The sequence below is a fragment of the Protobothrops mucrosquamatus genome, unplaced genomic scaffold, assembly GCF_001527695.2.
Source record: "Protobothrops mucrosquamatus isolate PMUCROS unplaced genomic scaffold, P.Mucros_1.0 scaffold815, whole genome shotgun sequence".
Taxonomy (NCBI): domain Eukaryota; kingdom Metazoa; phylum Chordata; class Lepidosauria; order Squamata; family Viperidae; genus Protobothrops; species Protobothrops mucrosquamatus.
The window spans coordinates 438,796-453,871 of NW_015387078.1; the positions used below are offsets into that span (position 1 = coordinate 438,796).

Consider the following 15,076-nt stretch of genomic DNA (forward strand, 5'->3'; position numbering starts at 1 on the left):
GTGGCTGCCCAACTTAAGATAATGTGACTCTGGGCTGTATATAGAAGAAAGAACACTGACTTGAAGGCACAAAAAAAATTCTGAGGTCACGCATTTTCTCAAAGATGAATTGCATGGAAAAAAAGCATGATGAATGGATTCATATTTTTGAAAAACAGATTGTGTTTACTTTATTGTTTCTTGCATAACTACTTAATTTTTTATCTAGCAGCTGAATATGATTGTTCTGCCAGAGGACTGAGAATCTGAGGGATTCAGATCAGGCAGGCAGGTATCTATTAAAATTAAAGAATAACTCTGACAAGTAGAAACCTGGGAGAATGCCAGTAAAGCCTGTTCACAATCCTCCCTAGTCATCTTTTTTCTTAATTAGAACTGCTGAATCAAAAATAGCTTAACCTCAAGCTGCAAGTTATTCCAGGAATGGCTCCCCACAGAGAGAAGCCATGCAACAGGTCACTCCCAGAGTTGTAGCAAAGCATTCCATCTGTAGGGAATTTCCATTTGTTTTAGAGACTTCTGTCAGCATGCCCTGATGAACCAGGTGGGATGGATGGGGAAGATGTTCCCCCTCTTGCTATTTAGAAAGTACCGTGTTTCTTTTGATGCTGAGACCCCAGAATTTTATATCACTGATAGTGAGAGACAGTCTCAATAGAGATTTGCTGGACTGGTCCTACAATTAGGCAGAACGTGGCAGTGGTTTTAATTTGGAGAAACCATAGTGTTCCTAAACAGCCTTACCAGTAGTCCTCATTTAGCAACTGCCTCAGTTAAAGACCATTCAGAATTGCAGCAGTGATGAAAAAGTAAGTTTACAACTTTTGCAGATCTATAAGTCAAAGCTGAAGTAAGATCATAAGCACAATTGTAGTTTCACTCATTGACTGATTCTCTTAATGACTGAGTAGCCAGTCCCATTGTGGTCATTAAACAAGAACTACCTTGATTAATTTTTATCTCCTGAAGATACAGCTGTTTTCTGTTTTCTTATCTGACCTCCTATGGTACATGCAGGGGATTGACCCACCAGCAGTACAAATTCTAGTTCTTCTGAATATGGAAATGAAACAGATTAGGAACTGTTCTTAGTTGGTTCTTCCTTCTGATGTCCAGAAACATCTCCTGCTGCACTCTAGAACGTAAGAATCATCCCTCCCATTAGAAATATTCTGTATAATATCCCTAAGGCCCTACTGTAATATTAATTAACTACAACAATAATTTTACTATTTTTACTATTTTACTAATATCAATTATTAGCATTAATAATATTAATGCAGTTCAGAAGAAGAAATTGATGTGTAGTTGCACAAGCAAATTAAAGTCCTTACATGGCACTTAAGAGAGGACTCGCCTTGAACAACCTCATTATCCTTAATCCTAATTCTATTCAGTGAAATTGATTCCCAAAGAAGAGAGTAGTCTTGCAAGCTGAACCTTGGTTTCCACTTTACAAGGCTTTTGGATGTACAACTGAAAATTTCTATGTTGTGGGGAAAAGATATAGAAAAAGTCAGATCTGTGTATCTATATCTATGTTCAAATTGGGTGGTCACAGTAGTGCAAAACCTCCCTGTGTGTGAACATTGAATTAATGAATGGCAAATATTATGTCCAGTGGTTTCAAGCAAAGTTCTGGAAAGGCATGTCTGCACTTGATTTCTTAATAAGATGCCTGGTGCTTTGATTGTTAACAGACTCCTAGGTAACAAATGCACTGAAGTGAGGAAAAAAACCTCAAAAGATTTGTGATCTCCCAATTCCCCATTAGACGTAGATAGAGATGTGGTTATTTCCTTTAGACAAGAGCATAGGCTATCAGTAACTATATCTGTGTTTTTTTTTTTAAAAAAAACATCTTTTTAGATCTAGCCCACAGGGCTGGTCTGAGACATCATAGGACAGTGGTGGCGAACCTATGGCACGGGTGCCAGAGGCGGCACTCCGAGCCCTCTCTGTGGGCACGCGTACCGTCGCCCCAGTGCTAGGCCTTCAGCTGGGTTTTATAAAACTTTTTCACTTTAGGCGGCTGTGTGCAAAAAAAAAAAGGTTCTATCAGTCAATTTCAACTTGCGGGAAAAAAAAAGATCTTGTAAAGTTGGAATTGATTGATTGAACTTTTTAGTCCCACCCAGTCTGCCGTTATCACCGGAGCCACGCCCACCCAATGGGCCACGCCCACCCGGCCCCCGACGATACATAAGTGAGTTTTGGGTTGCAGTTTGGGCACTCGGTCTCTAAAAGGTTCGCCATCACTGTCATAGGAGTTGCAATCTAACTAGATAGACCACAGGTTGCTTATCTCTACTGAAGATTAAAGTAGAATACCTTCCCTTTAGTCCTCCAGACATGTTGGCTTATTATTTTCTAATTTCCTGGCTCACTAATGAAACAATTAGTTTCTAAACTTTAATTCATGTCTTGGTGGCTCATTTGAGAAACATAGTTGCTAATGAAAACTAGATAGCCTCCTTGCAAACCCATTGCTTTGGCTGGTGTACTCTCTCTATGCCATAGCGCACTGTGTGATGCTCTGGTTGCAACCAACTTTCCTTCAAAACATCTTGCTTTTCCGGTGATGTAGAAACACTATTTAGGGAGATAAAAGGGTGATATTTATTTATATTATATAAACATAGTATAGGGTCTCCTGTTTGAGCATGGGGTTGAAAACCTCCAAAGTTTCTTCCAACTCTGTTGTGTTGTTAGTATTACTGTTTATTCTAAAATATAAAATAAATCTAAAATAACCCCAGAGTTTTCCATTGCTGGTACTGGATCCTTCTCCTAGTTGCTATGTTTTGAGACATCAGAGTTACCATTTTTGCTGGAATAGAAAAGAATATCTGTATTGTTTTTTTCCCCTCTCCATTGAGGTTAATAACTATTTACAGAATTGCAATAATACTAGTTCTAGTATTAGTAATATTAATGCTAGAACTATTCTTCCTCACCACAGGGGCATTGTTGCCCAATCTCTCTCCAAGAGAATGAGGACTTTTTTTCCCCCTTTACTCTTCTCATTGCTAGGATGGTAGAAATAGCAGCAACCCAAAAACTCCTGAAACAGCTATTGGGACCCTGATACCATTTGGCTAAAGAAGAAGGAGGAGCTGGGTTTATACATCACATTAAATTATTTTGTGTGTTTGGTTTAAGATGTGTTATATGAACATTTCCTCTGTGGCTTTAAAGCATGGGTCATGGCTGTGTAAATTAGCCAGTAATGGGAGCTTTAATAAAGCAAGGTTAAAGCAAGCACAGTGTCTGAATGCAGCCACTAAACATTGGGCTAAGATTTGAGAGTTTCTGGCTAGCATTCTGGGCATTAACTCTTCTTCGGAAGCAGTGTGTCTTCCTGTACCTAAATTTCTTCCACCACAGATAAAAAAATAAAGGTAGACTGGAATCAGCATCTAAGCATGGTTAGATTTTTTTTTAACATATTTTTTAAAGTAGAGTTAGTTGCATCAAATCTATGATATGATGATAAAGGAAGGACAGAGCCAGACATGGATGATCATCAGGGAGATGATATACTGTATACTATGAAATATATGAAAATAGAATAGGAATGCTTCTTTTAAATGGACATTTTGTGGAATCTTTTTATTTTAACTACATTGATTTCTCAAGACATCTTTTTTTTTCCTTCTCAAGATTTCCTGAAATTTTTTTTTAAAAAAGAATGTGTGATGGGGCTATTTGAAGATTCCATTGGATGGAAGTGTTCTTCTTCAGTGAATGTTGTTGGTCTCAACTGCCAGTGGCTTCCTTGTTCTCCTTCCATGGCCTGTTCTAGAAATTGGAACATACTTTTCTCCCCTAGGGCCAATCCTATTTGTGTTTATTCCCTTTTGGCTGACAGGGAACTCAGGAAAGTTAATTCAAATATGTTGCTGCTCTGAATATTCTCTCCGCTTATTTGGTTAAGAATTATTTTGATTCTTGAGGGGAAGCTGTGGCCTCTCCTTCTAAACTAGCATTTGGTGGAATACTTTCTGATCCCTTCAGTAGCCTTACATTAATTTCCAAAGAATGATCAATACAGAGACCTAGATTCCTCCTGAGAAAGTATTCATTTTTCCTTAAGAATAAAATTCTGCATTTTCCTGACTTAATAATTTAATTTAATTTAATTTAATTTAATTTAATAATTTAATTTAATTTAATACATTGACTTATATGCCGCCCTTCTCCCCACGGGACTCAGGGCGGCTCACAGCATATTAAAACAACATAGCACATTTCCCCAATAAAAGCCAATTAAAACCAAATATTTGTAGCTGTGTCTCTTATTAAAAATCATTAAAAATTATCCCTATTTAAAATTCACCCTAGGTCAGTCCCGCTTGCTGAAAAAGCCATGTCTTGAGGGCGCGGCGGAAGGTTAGGAGATCCGGAATCGTCCGGATCTCGGGGGGTTGTTGCAGAGGAAAAGCATTCTTTAAGTACAGCCAACTGCTTTGAAATAACATTAGTTTGTGAGATTTAAGCATAGATTTCCTATAGTATGTTTGTTTGGTTTCAAACCTCAGAAATATGAGAAAGGCAAGGGCTAAACTAGAGATCATCCTTAATCAATTGTTTTGAGGAGTGAATAAATTCACTTTTCACTTTCTCACTCTCTTCCTTTTGTAGGCTATGTCCCTCTTACAAGATTTAGTGGATGAGACAAGCAACATGAAGTCAGCCACAAGCAACTTGGAGGACGAAGTAAAGAAAATCAAAGAGCACTTAGCTTTTGTAAGCAGCTTTTATTTTGCTCTGTTGGGCCTGCAAACCTTTGGGAGTTGGCTGCATATGTTCAAGACTTGGTTGTTTTCTTCTTTCTTAAAACCTCAGGGATCTAGATTTTACCAGTTTGGTAGTCTGACTTGGCACTGCCTGCACTCACTTCCAAATGAAAACACACGTTCATGCACACGTAAATATATATAAGGGAGAGCTGTGGAATGTAGTGGGGTTAATCCCTATACAGATATCAAGGGTAGGTTGAATTGTCTTTTACTTTTCAACAAGAGACAGAAGTTTACAAATCAAGGCAGAGCGATAGTTCAAACGCTTTGTTTTGTTTTGTGGGCCTGGAATCACAGGGGCTGATCCATACAAAGAAGTACAGATAATCCTTAGCCTATAACCATTCATTTAGTGACCGTTCAAAGTTACAACAGCATTGACAAAAGGGACGTATGACTACTTTTCACACTTACAACCATGGTAGCATCCCTGTGATCAAAATTCGGAAGCTTGGCAACTGGTTCATATTATGACGGTTGCAGCGTCCCAGGCTCACGGGATCCCCTTTTGCAACCTTCTGACAAGCAAAGTCAGTAGGGAAGCCAGATTCACTTAACAACCACGTGACTAATTTAACGACTGCAGTGATTCGCCTAACAATTTTGGCAAGAAAGGTTGTAAAATGGGGCAAATTTCACTTAACTAATGTCTTGCTGAGCAACATAAATTTTGGGCTCAATTGTGATTGTAAATTGAGGATTACCTGTACACTGAGTTCGTGATTTTTTCAGAAATTACTAAGGTGGGGTATACAATCAAACCTCTTGATTGAGGTTTTGGCAAAAGTAGCGTGGGATATAAACTGTCTCCTGCAACAGCCCTGATTTGGTCAAGTTTCTATACAGTTTATTTAGGGTGAGGGTGTGTGGATGTGAAAGTGCCCACTAGAATTAATCAGAGTTTCTCTACCTTGTCTGAAAATTGAAAAGAGATTATTTTATCAGTACTGCAAGGGGTGGGGGACTACTGTAGGTCAGAGTCCCCCAAACTCTTCAATTCATTAACCCCTTCATGAAATTTCATATTGTTCATTGAGCTTCAAATATTTTGTTTTATGAAAATAATTTAATAAATAGTACTTTAATAGTACTACAAACAATAATAATAATAGTAATATTATTTGGTTCACTATGGGACCAAGCACAATAATAATAATGACTACATTTGGCAGTCATTGGTTGTAAGAAAAGCCAAGAGCCCTTGCTAAAAGAAGTCAGTGAAGGAAAGCTCTTGAAAAAAACAAAGACGAAAGCTGAATATAGAAAAAAAAATTGAAAACAAATTTGTTAATTGGAAGGACAAGCCAATACATGGCCAATATTTGAAGGATACTGAAGAAAAAGCAAATTTAAAAAAAAACACATGGTTAAGATCAGGAGCATTTAAAAAAAGAAACTGAAGGCTTTATTTTAGCTGCTTAAACTTTGTCAACTAAATATTGTCTTTCTGTTGAAAAGGATGAAACAATTGACTGTTTGATCAGTGGCTGCAGCAAAATTTCACAAAGTGACTACAAGCAGGGTTGTAAATTATTTATTGGAAACTTTTGCCAGAAGTTATAGTAAAAATGTTGGGGACCATTAAATGGAGAAGGTTTTGGAAAATGACCAGGTTAAAATTTTATGGGACTTTACGATCCAAACAGACATGCATCTTCTTCATAACAGGCTTGATATAAAACAGTTATTGAAAAGAAGAAAGTCTGGGTTTATTGATGCCACTAGCACTATTGATGCTAGGATTGAGGAAAAACAATTGGAAAAATGTACAAAAACCGGGACTGGCAGATCAAAGTTGAACGCTTATGGAAAAAGAAATTTGTTGTTACGCCAATTGTGATTGGAGTCATTGGAGCAATGCCTAAAAGACTCCCTCAATATCTATCAACATTGAATTTATCAAACCCAAGCACTATAATTTTACCAAAAAAAAAAAAAGAACACCCTGCTTGGAACTGTTTATATTCATAGACGCTATTCATATTGGTGGTTGTTTATATTTTTGAGTAATATTAAATGAACTGTACTCAAGAGCTGTTCCTTGAGACCAATTTATCTCCTGGTGCTTGTTTTCATTTCTTTGCACTCTGGGATTGGAGATGTTTACTCTCCCTCTCCCCCTGCCCCTCAGACTTATAAGAGAAAAAAATGGCCCCCAGAGCAATACACTTGCTTTGACTAAGGCATTCTTTTTGTTTGTTTGTTTGTTTGAATTTCCCCTACGTGAGCAAACAGGCAAAATATTTAACTTACCATTATGACATGTTTAGCACTTATTCATAATCACATCTGTTATTTGAATAAAAAGCGTAACCCAAACTTTTATTTTATTTTGCAGCTAGATCCTCGTGGGCTTGATGATCGTTTAAATACTTGCCTGAGCGATCAGAGTAGTTTGGATCACGATTTGGTATGTTCTTGCCTTCCACAGAAAAGTAATTTTTCTGCCAGCTCAAACACCCCGTAGTGATGGTGTAGTACAGGGGTAGGCAACCTTGGCTCTTTTATGACTCGTGGATTTCAAATCCCAGAATTCCTGAGCCAGCATGGCTGGCTCAGGAATTCTGGGACTTGAAGTCCACGAGTCATAAAAGAGCCAAGGTTGCCTACCCCTGGTGTAGTAGAATCCAAAGTGTCTGAAGCAGTTTATCCAATTGCCCCAGGTGCTCTGTGTTAACTACATCTTTCAATCTGGTCTGAAGCTCTTTTAGTGTGCAAGCTTGGCATTGTTATTTGCCAAGGAATTCTGCTTCTTACTGGCACCAAAATTGGGCAGTCCCACTTTTCTCTTGCATTATCAGGTTCACTTTATAGAAAGCTGCCAGAGATCATGCAGATGAACTCTGACAGTCCTCCCCAGGGCTTCTGCTGCAAATTAGTGGCATGAGAAACTCCACAACTCATTTGTAATCTCCAGGTTCACCGTCTAGCTCTCTGAATTGGTACATAGTCATTTTTTTTGGGGGGGGGGGCAAAGTCTCAGCACATTGGCAGGTCCAAACTAAGCAAGGCTGTCATTCATTCAAATCATCTTCTCCATGTTTTCTCTTGCTATGATGTCATTGTACAGACGATACGTTTTGTAATTTGCATCGTTTTCATGATTACAGTTGACAAAAGTATGTAAGTTGCATATCTGAGTCATGCCATCGTGACATATGTGCTTTCAGGGATGTCTGTGATGACAATCCCTGCTGATGGTCTTAAATAGACTTAACCCAAAAGGAACAAGGAAACGAGAAGGGAAAGGATAGTGAGTCCTGGAGCAACTAATTGCTGGATAATTTGCTTCCTAATTTGATGCTGTTATCTAAAGTAATTACCTGGGCTTCCAAATTCTTAATGATGAAAAAAAGATGGTGGACAGAATGTATGGGACAGAAAGGATGATTTTCATATGTTTGGGTTTTGATTCCTTTCTAGAAAGATTTAGAGAAGAGGTTAAACCAATTCCCATCCCCAGAAGAAATGGTACGGTGGGAAGTTCTTGAAGATATCCTTGTGAAGGGCAAGAGCCCGTCTCCTGTGAGTATGACTCAGAATGTCATGTTCCCATAATGGATTTGTGCTGAAGATAAGTCGTGATAAACATACATTATCAACTTGTAACACATTTGGAGAAAGAAAAATCCCAAAATAAGTTTGATTATTTAGTACTGACACCTATTTTCTTGTACATTACAAATTTAATTGCTCTTTCTGATGTGAAAGAGTTATCGGATATGGACCGTGCAATCTCTCTCTCCTCCTTAATTCTTGAAGAAAGAAGGAACCTTCCATATCATTCATCCAGCAGTTTATAAGTACAGTATAATGGCTAAAATTTATAGAGAGATATAAAGTTAAGGAGAACATTTGTCCTCTCCCAGTCAACTGGCACTTCACTATTTCTCCAAGACCTCTCATATCAATACGTAATGGTTTGCTCGTGCTATCAGCAAATTGCTTTATTTTTATTCTAAAATAAGATTAATCTGGACATTGACATTTAAATAATTAGAAATAGATATTCTCTAATATATTTCTATCAGTCTCAAAATTCAACCCTACCTCTTCAACCTGCTCTTTGTATTTACCTGAAGGAACAAATGTACTTTTGCAGGTCAAGGCTGAATCAAAAGTAGGAACTGAACTGTTCTGGGTTTTTTGGTGGGGTTTTTTTTTTGGCTTTGTTTTGTTTCACATGTTGTTATCTGCCTTTTTAAGAGATGGGGTACTTTCTGCAGTCTTCAGTCTCAAGCAGGAGACCCTATACATTTCAGACAAATGGTTGTCCAGTCTCTTCTTAAAAACCTCCCGTGTTGAAGCACCCACAACTTCTACTGATTAATTGTTTAACTGTCAGGAAATTTCTTCTTAGTTCTAAGACAGTTCTCTCCTTGATTAGTTTCCATCCATAGCTTCTTGCCCTGCCTTCAGTGCTTTGGAAAATAGCTTGACTCCCTCTTCTTTGTGGCAGCCCCTGAGATATTGGAACACTGCTATCATGTCACCCCTAGTCCTTCTCTTCATTAAACTAGACATACCCAATTCCTGTAACCATTCTTCGTATGTTTTACCCCCCAGTCCCCTAATCATCTTTGTTGCTCTTCTTTGCGCACTTTCTAGAGCAAGGGTGTCAAACTCACAACGTCACGTGACATGTCACAATGTATCACAACTTTTTTCCCATTGCTGGAAATGGGGTGGGTGCGGTTTTGCTATGATGCATTCGGCCCGCGGGCCGGCAGTTTGACACCCCTGATCTAGAGTCTCAATATCTTTTTTATATCATGGTAACCAAAACTGAATGCAATAGTCCAAGTATAGTCTTACCAAGACATTATAAAGTGGTATTAACACTTCACATAATGTTGATTCTGTAACTCTGTTAATGCAGCCTAGGACTGCATTGGTTTTTTTGGCGGCGGCAGCACTCTTCTGGCTGATATTTAAGTGATTGCAAGATTCCTCTTGCAATTACTACTGTTGAACCAGATAAAAGGTATACCTATTCATTTAGTTTTTCTTCCTAAATATGGTTTAGTTGTTCCCCTCTTATTTTAATTCAAACATTTTCTGTGGCATCATCAAGTTTATTCACCTGAATTTTAACCATATAGCGCTAAACCATACCATGTTAATTCTCCTTTTCTATTCATTTTTCTTGTAAAAGTATATCCTTTCTATATTCCTGTATAGAAATCATCCTACTATGTCTAGAAATTATGTTTGCTTTCTTGAGGGAAGAGTTCAAAGACAACTTGTTTATTTATCATACAGAGAGCATTAGTGTATAGATAATGAATGAGTATAAATGCACTTTGTCCTTCTGTCACCATTTCAGATACCCCCCTGTTGTGGATGTATACAAGTTTATGGATACTTTTAATGGATACTTTTGCATTTAGAGAGGTTTTCATTGGGGATGGAATTTTCTTTTCAAACAAGTTTTGTTGATGGTTTAAAGCAGGGGTCTTCAAACCTGGCCCTTTTATGACTCAGCGTGCCTTGCTGAGGAATTCTGGGAGTTGAAGTCCACAAGTCATAAAAGGGCCAAGTTTGAAGACCCCTGGTTTAAAGGAAAGGTCACCTGTTCAAATCAATACATTCTCTGATTGGTGCGACTGTTACTATCCCATTTCGTTTTGGGTAAATTAAAGACATGAAAATATATTGCTTGAGAGACATCCTCTCACATTGTTATTCCACTTTTCCACTGAGGAGTTTAGGGTAGCCATTTATTCTCACAACAGCTCTGCAAAAATGAGTGAGGCTGTGGTGAAGTAACTGAGCTACCATAAGCCAGGCTGATCAGGGACTCTGCTTCTTGGTCTGAACTCTCAATCAGTTTTATTCATCTGTGACCAAAGATCAAAAGCCATGCCAAATTCTATCTGAAATTGTTCACATTCTCTAATTATGCACCAGCATTGTTTAATCACTTCGGGCTATAATATTTTTGTCAGGGATAGAAAATTGCATTTTTTAAAAAATACAACTAATCTTGCCCCATGTGTTGTGTTTTTAGTAATCAAATTTTTGTTCTCTTTCACCTGTTATTAAATCTATCCCCTTTCCATTTTCCTTTTAGGAGACAAGTCCAGTCCAACACTCTCCAACTGATTCAACCTCACCAGAAGGCAAAACTGTGGGATCTCAACCTGGCACTGCTGCCCAGAGAACAGAAGGAGGCCAGAGCCCATCAACTAGATTACCAGGAGCTCAGGCAGGAGCACCAGGGGCTCCAAGTGGAGCAGCTGTCCCTGGAGCACTGCCAGGCATTGCTGGGGTTCCAGGACCATTTGCACCTCAGTTTGGAGCACCTGGGACTTATCCTGGGGCACCCGGAGCCCAGGCTCCCTTTCCTGGAGCACCTGGGACCTATCCTGGGGCACCCGGAGCCCAGGCTCCCTTTCCTGGAGCACCTGGGACTTATCCTGGGGCACCCGGAGCCCAGGCTCCCTTTCCTGGAGCACCTGGGACCTATCCTGGGGCACCCGGAGCCCAGGCTCCCTTTCCTGGAGCACCTGGGACTTATCCTGGGGCTCCCGGAGCCCAGGCTCCCTTTCCTGGAGCACCTGGGACTTATCCTGGGGCACCCGGAGCCCAGGCTCCCTTTCCTGGAGCACCTGGGACTTATCCTGGGGCTCCCGGAGCCCAGGCTCCCTTTCCTGGAGCACCTGGGACCTATCCTGGGGCACCTGGAGCCCAGGCCCCCTTTCCTGGAGCACCTGGGACCTATCCTGGGGCACCTGGAGCCCAGGCCCCCTTTCCTGGGGCACCTGGGACCTATCCTGGGGCACCTGGAGCCCAGGCTCCCTTTCCTGGAGCACCTGGGACCTATCCTGGGGCACCTGGAGCCCAGGCTCCCTTTCCTGGAGCACCTGGGACCTATCCTGGGGCACCTGGAGCCCAGGCTCCCTTTCCTGGAGCACCTGGGACCTATCCTGGGGCACCTGCAGCCCAGGCTCCCTTTCCTGGAGCACCTGGGACTTATCCTGGGTCCCAGGGTCCCTATCCTGGTATACCTGGGGTTCAACCTGCATATCCTGGGGTTCCAGAGGCCCAGCCTGGAGGTCCTGGAGCCCCCTATCCTGGGGCACCTGGGGCCCAGCCTGGAGGTCCTGGAGCCCAAGCACAATATCCTGGAGCACCTGGGGCCCAGCCTGGAGGTCCTGGAGCCCAGGCACCATATCCTGGGGCACCTGAGGCTCAGCCTGGAGGTCCTGGAGCCCAAGCACCATATCCCGGAGCACCAGGGGCCCAGCCTGGAGGTCCTGGAGCCCAAGCGCCATATCCTGGGGCACCTGGGGCTCAGCCCGGAGGTCCTGGAGCCCAAGCACCATATCCCGGAGCACCAGGGGCCCAGCCTGGAGGTCCTGGAGCCCAAGCGCCCTATCCTGGAGCACCTGGGGCCCAGCCTGGAGATCCTGGAGCCCAAGCACCCTATCCTGGGGCACCTGGGGCTCAGCCTGGAGGTTCTGGAGCCCAAGCATTATATCCCGGAGTACCTGGGGCCCAGCCTGGAGATCCTGGAGCTCAAGCGCCCTATCCTGGAGCTCCTGGAGCCCAAGCGCCCTATCCTGGTGCACCTGGGGCCCAGCCTGGAGGTCCTGGAGCCCAAGCACCATATCCCAGAGCACCTGGGGCCCAGCCTGAAGGTCCTGGAGCCCAAGTGCCCTATCCTGGAGCACCTGGGACCCAGTCTGGAAGTCCTGGAGCCCAGACCCCATATCCTGATGCATCTGGAGCTCAGGCCCCATATTCTGAGGTTTCAGGGGCCCAACCTGGGGCTCCTGGGGCCCAAGTTCCATATCCTGGAGCCCAGCCTGGTTTTCCTGGGGTCCAACCTGGAGTTTCTGAAGGCCAACCGCCCTATCCTGGAGCACCTGGTGCTCAAGCTCCATATATAGGGGGTCCAGGGGTCCAACCTGGGGCACCTGGAGCTCAGCCTGGTATTCCTGGGGCCGAGCCTGGAGTTCCTGGAGTCCAGTTATCTTATCCTGAAGTATCTGGGGTCTATCCTGGGGCACCTGGGGCTCAAGCTCCTTATCCTGGTGTTCCAGGGGCCCAACCAGGTGCTCTTGGTGCCCAACCTGGTGCTCCTGGTGCCCAATCTGGTGCTCGTGATGTTCAACCTGGTGCTCCTGGGACCCAGCCTGGTGTTCCTAGGATTGAGGCAGAGTATCCTGGTGCCCCTGGGGTTCAGCCAGTCTACCCTGGAGCTTTAACTGGGACACAACCCGGATATCCTGGTGACCCTGGATTCTATCCTGGAGTCCCAACTGGATATCCTGGCCAGCCTGGAGTGCCCGGGCTCTTTCCACCTGGATTTCAATATCCTGCCTTACTTGCTGCTCCAGCAGATCAGTTGACTGTGCAACCTGTGCTAGGTGTTGGAGCTACACCCCCATCATCTCCTTTCCTCCCCTCGACCACTCCTATGGGGTATTCTGAGACGCCTTCCCCTTCGACCAATTTGGCTCCAGTTCGCTATGCGGAGACCCTGGATGCCCTGCGCTCCCTTTCCCAGCTGAATGACCTCTACCAAACTCTCAGAGACCAGATCGCCATGCTGGACTACTACAAGTGTGGCCATTCTGATCTCCGCAGGCTACAGGACTTCCTCACTGATGCACGTACGGACTGCATGTGCATGTAACCCCTTTCACCCCACGTTATATAATAATTCCTTCATCGAAACTTATCTGATACCCCAAGAACACAATGTGAATAAACCTAGTGCAGTGATGGCGAACCCTTTGGGCTTGGCATGTCAAAATTTCAGAAAATGCCTAATTTGACTCTGCTGGCGTGTCATCCCCTCCTACTCCCCCACAATTAAAGAAAAACAATTATCTTCCCCTCCCCCATCTAGCCATCCCAAACTGCAGCATTCAGTGGTAGTGCTGAGGCTGGCCCTAAAACAAAGGTCCGGGCCTTGACTTCAGTCCAAGCGCCACTATCACCATTCAAAATGGACATGATTGACCCTGCAGCACGGCACTTCCTGGGAGCTACCATGCTCTGTTTACCTTACCTGTTCTCTTTCTGCTGACAGGCCCTGCAGCCTGTGTGAGGTTGCTCCTGGTTGCACAAGGCCTTCATTCTTGAAGCGGCATTGGACAATTCTCTTCCATGGCTTCTGCGGTCTCCAGAAGCCACACAAAAGCACACAGTTTTGGAGTGCTCTGGAGGCTGCGCAAGAGCATGGACAATTTCTGGAGGCTGTACAAGAGCATATCCATTCTCCCATGGCCTCCACAAATCACACAAGAATGGGGTATGTTTTTGAGAGCTGTCGGGTGTTGGTGAACGCTGGTATGTCCTCAAAAGTGTTGTGGCATGTCACCTTGGGCACACATGTCATAGGTTCGCCATCACTGACCTAGAGATTGCTGAAGTATTTTTGAAAAGCAAAATTGCGCTCTTCATCATCATTCCGTATATTTTGTGGGAGCAGAAGGGGTGAGGTCAGCATTTTTTAATCAGAAAAGGCCAGGATCCTTTTGAAGGGATGAATCTCATAGTATTGATAAAAAGGAAAGAGCCCAAGAAAAAGCTCATCCACAACGTTCCGCTTTTCGTGGGAACACTGCACTAACATTTTCTCTAAGATGGGGCCTCACAGCGTAGCCTTTGTGTCGTTGCCAGCCCACCGCTGAAGTAACCTAAGGTCACTGCCAGCCTTATTCCCATTCTCAAGGATGGGAGGAAATTACATTTCTAGGGCTACATAGATGAGAAAGATTTAACCTGTTCTCAAGTCATGAAGAATGCTACTACTTTAGAACAGAGGTGGGGAAAGGAGCAGAACTTTGAAAAGATGGGGAATGGGCAAGGCAGGGCATGGGTGATTATATATTATTTTGTTGCAAGATCTACCTGACCATATTCATAGCTTTTTTTCCTCCTTGTTTCTCGATAGTTTATAAGACCTTTGCTGCCATTCCACCTAATCTGTCAGAACAACTTGATGCAATGCGTTCCTTGGAAGAAGACTTCAAATCTGAGAAAGAGGTGGTGAGTGAAAAAGGGGAATCAGGCTGTGAGAATGGCTGCTTTCAGATTTTCCAGGGAGATGGTGCTTTAGAAGGCTATCTAGAACATGGGCTGCAGCTGAATGACTCATTGTTTAAAGTGCTTTATTAAGTACAGGTAGTCCTTGACTTACAGCAGTTCATTTAATGACCATTCAAAGTTACGACGGCACTGGAAAAAGTGACTTATGACCATTTTTCACAGTTGCAACCTTTGTAGCATCCCCATGATCATGTGATCAAAATTCAGAT

The 15,076-nt window shown here is 42.9% G+C and overlaps 1 protein-coding gene across 1 annotated transcript in view; it reads left to right on the plus strand.

The window, feature by feature from the left end:
- Window positions 1-15,076, plus strand: part of QRICH2 (glutamine rich 2) — a 70,094-nt gene that overhangs the window by 3,886 nt on the left and 51,132 nt on the right. The window contains exons 2-8 of the mRNA XM_029284674.1: window positions 4,645-4,749; window positions 7,141-7,212; window positions 8,226-8,327; window positions 10,876-11,766; window positions 11,848-12,676; window positions 13,178-13,423; window positions 14,713-14,807. Coding sequence (XP_029140507.1) covers window positions 4,645-4,749; window positions 7,141-7,212; window positions 8,226-8,327; window positions 10,876-11,766; window positions 11,848-12,676; window positions 13,178-13,423; window positions 14,713-14,807 — 2,340 coding nt within the window. The remainder of the gene's footprint in view (window positions 1-4,644; window positions 4,750-7,140; window positions 7,213-8,225; window positions 8,328-10,875; window positions 11,767-11,847; window positions 12,677-13,177; window positions 13,424-14,712; window positions 14,808-15,076) is intronic.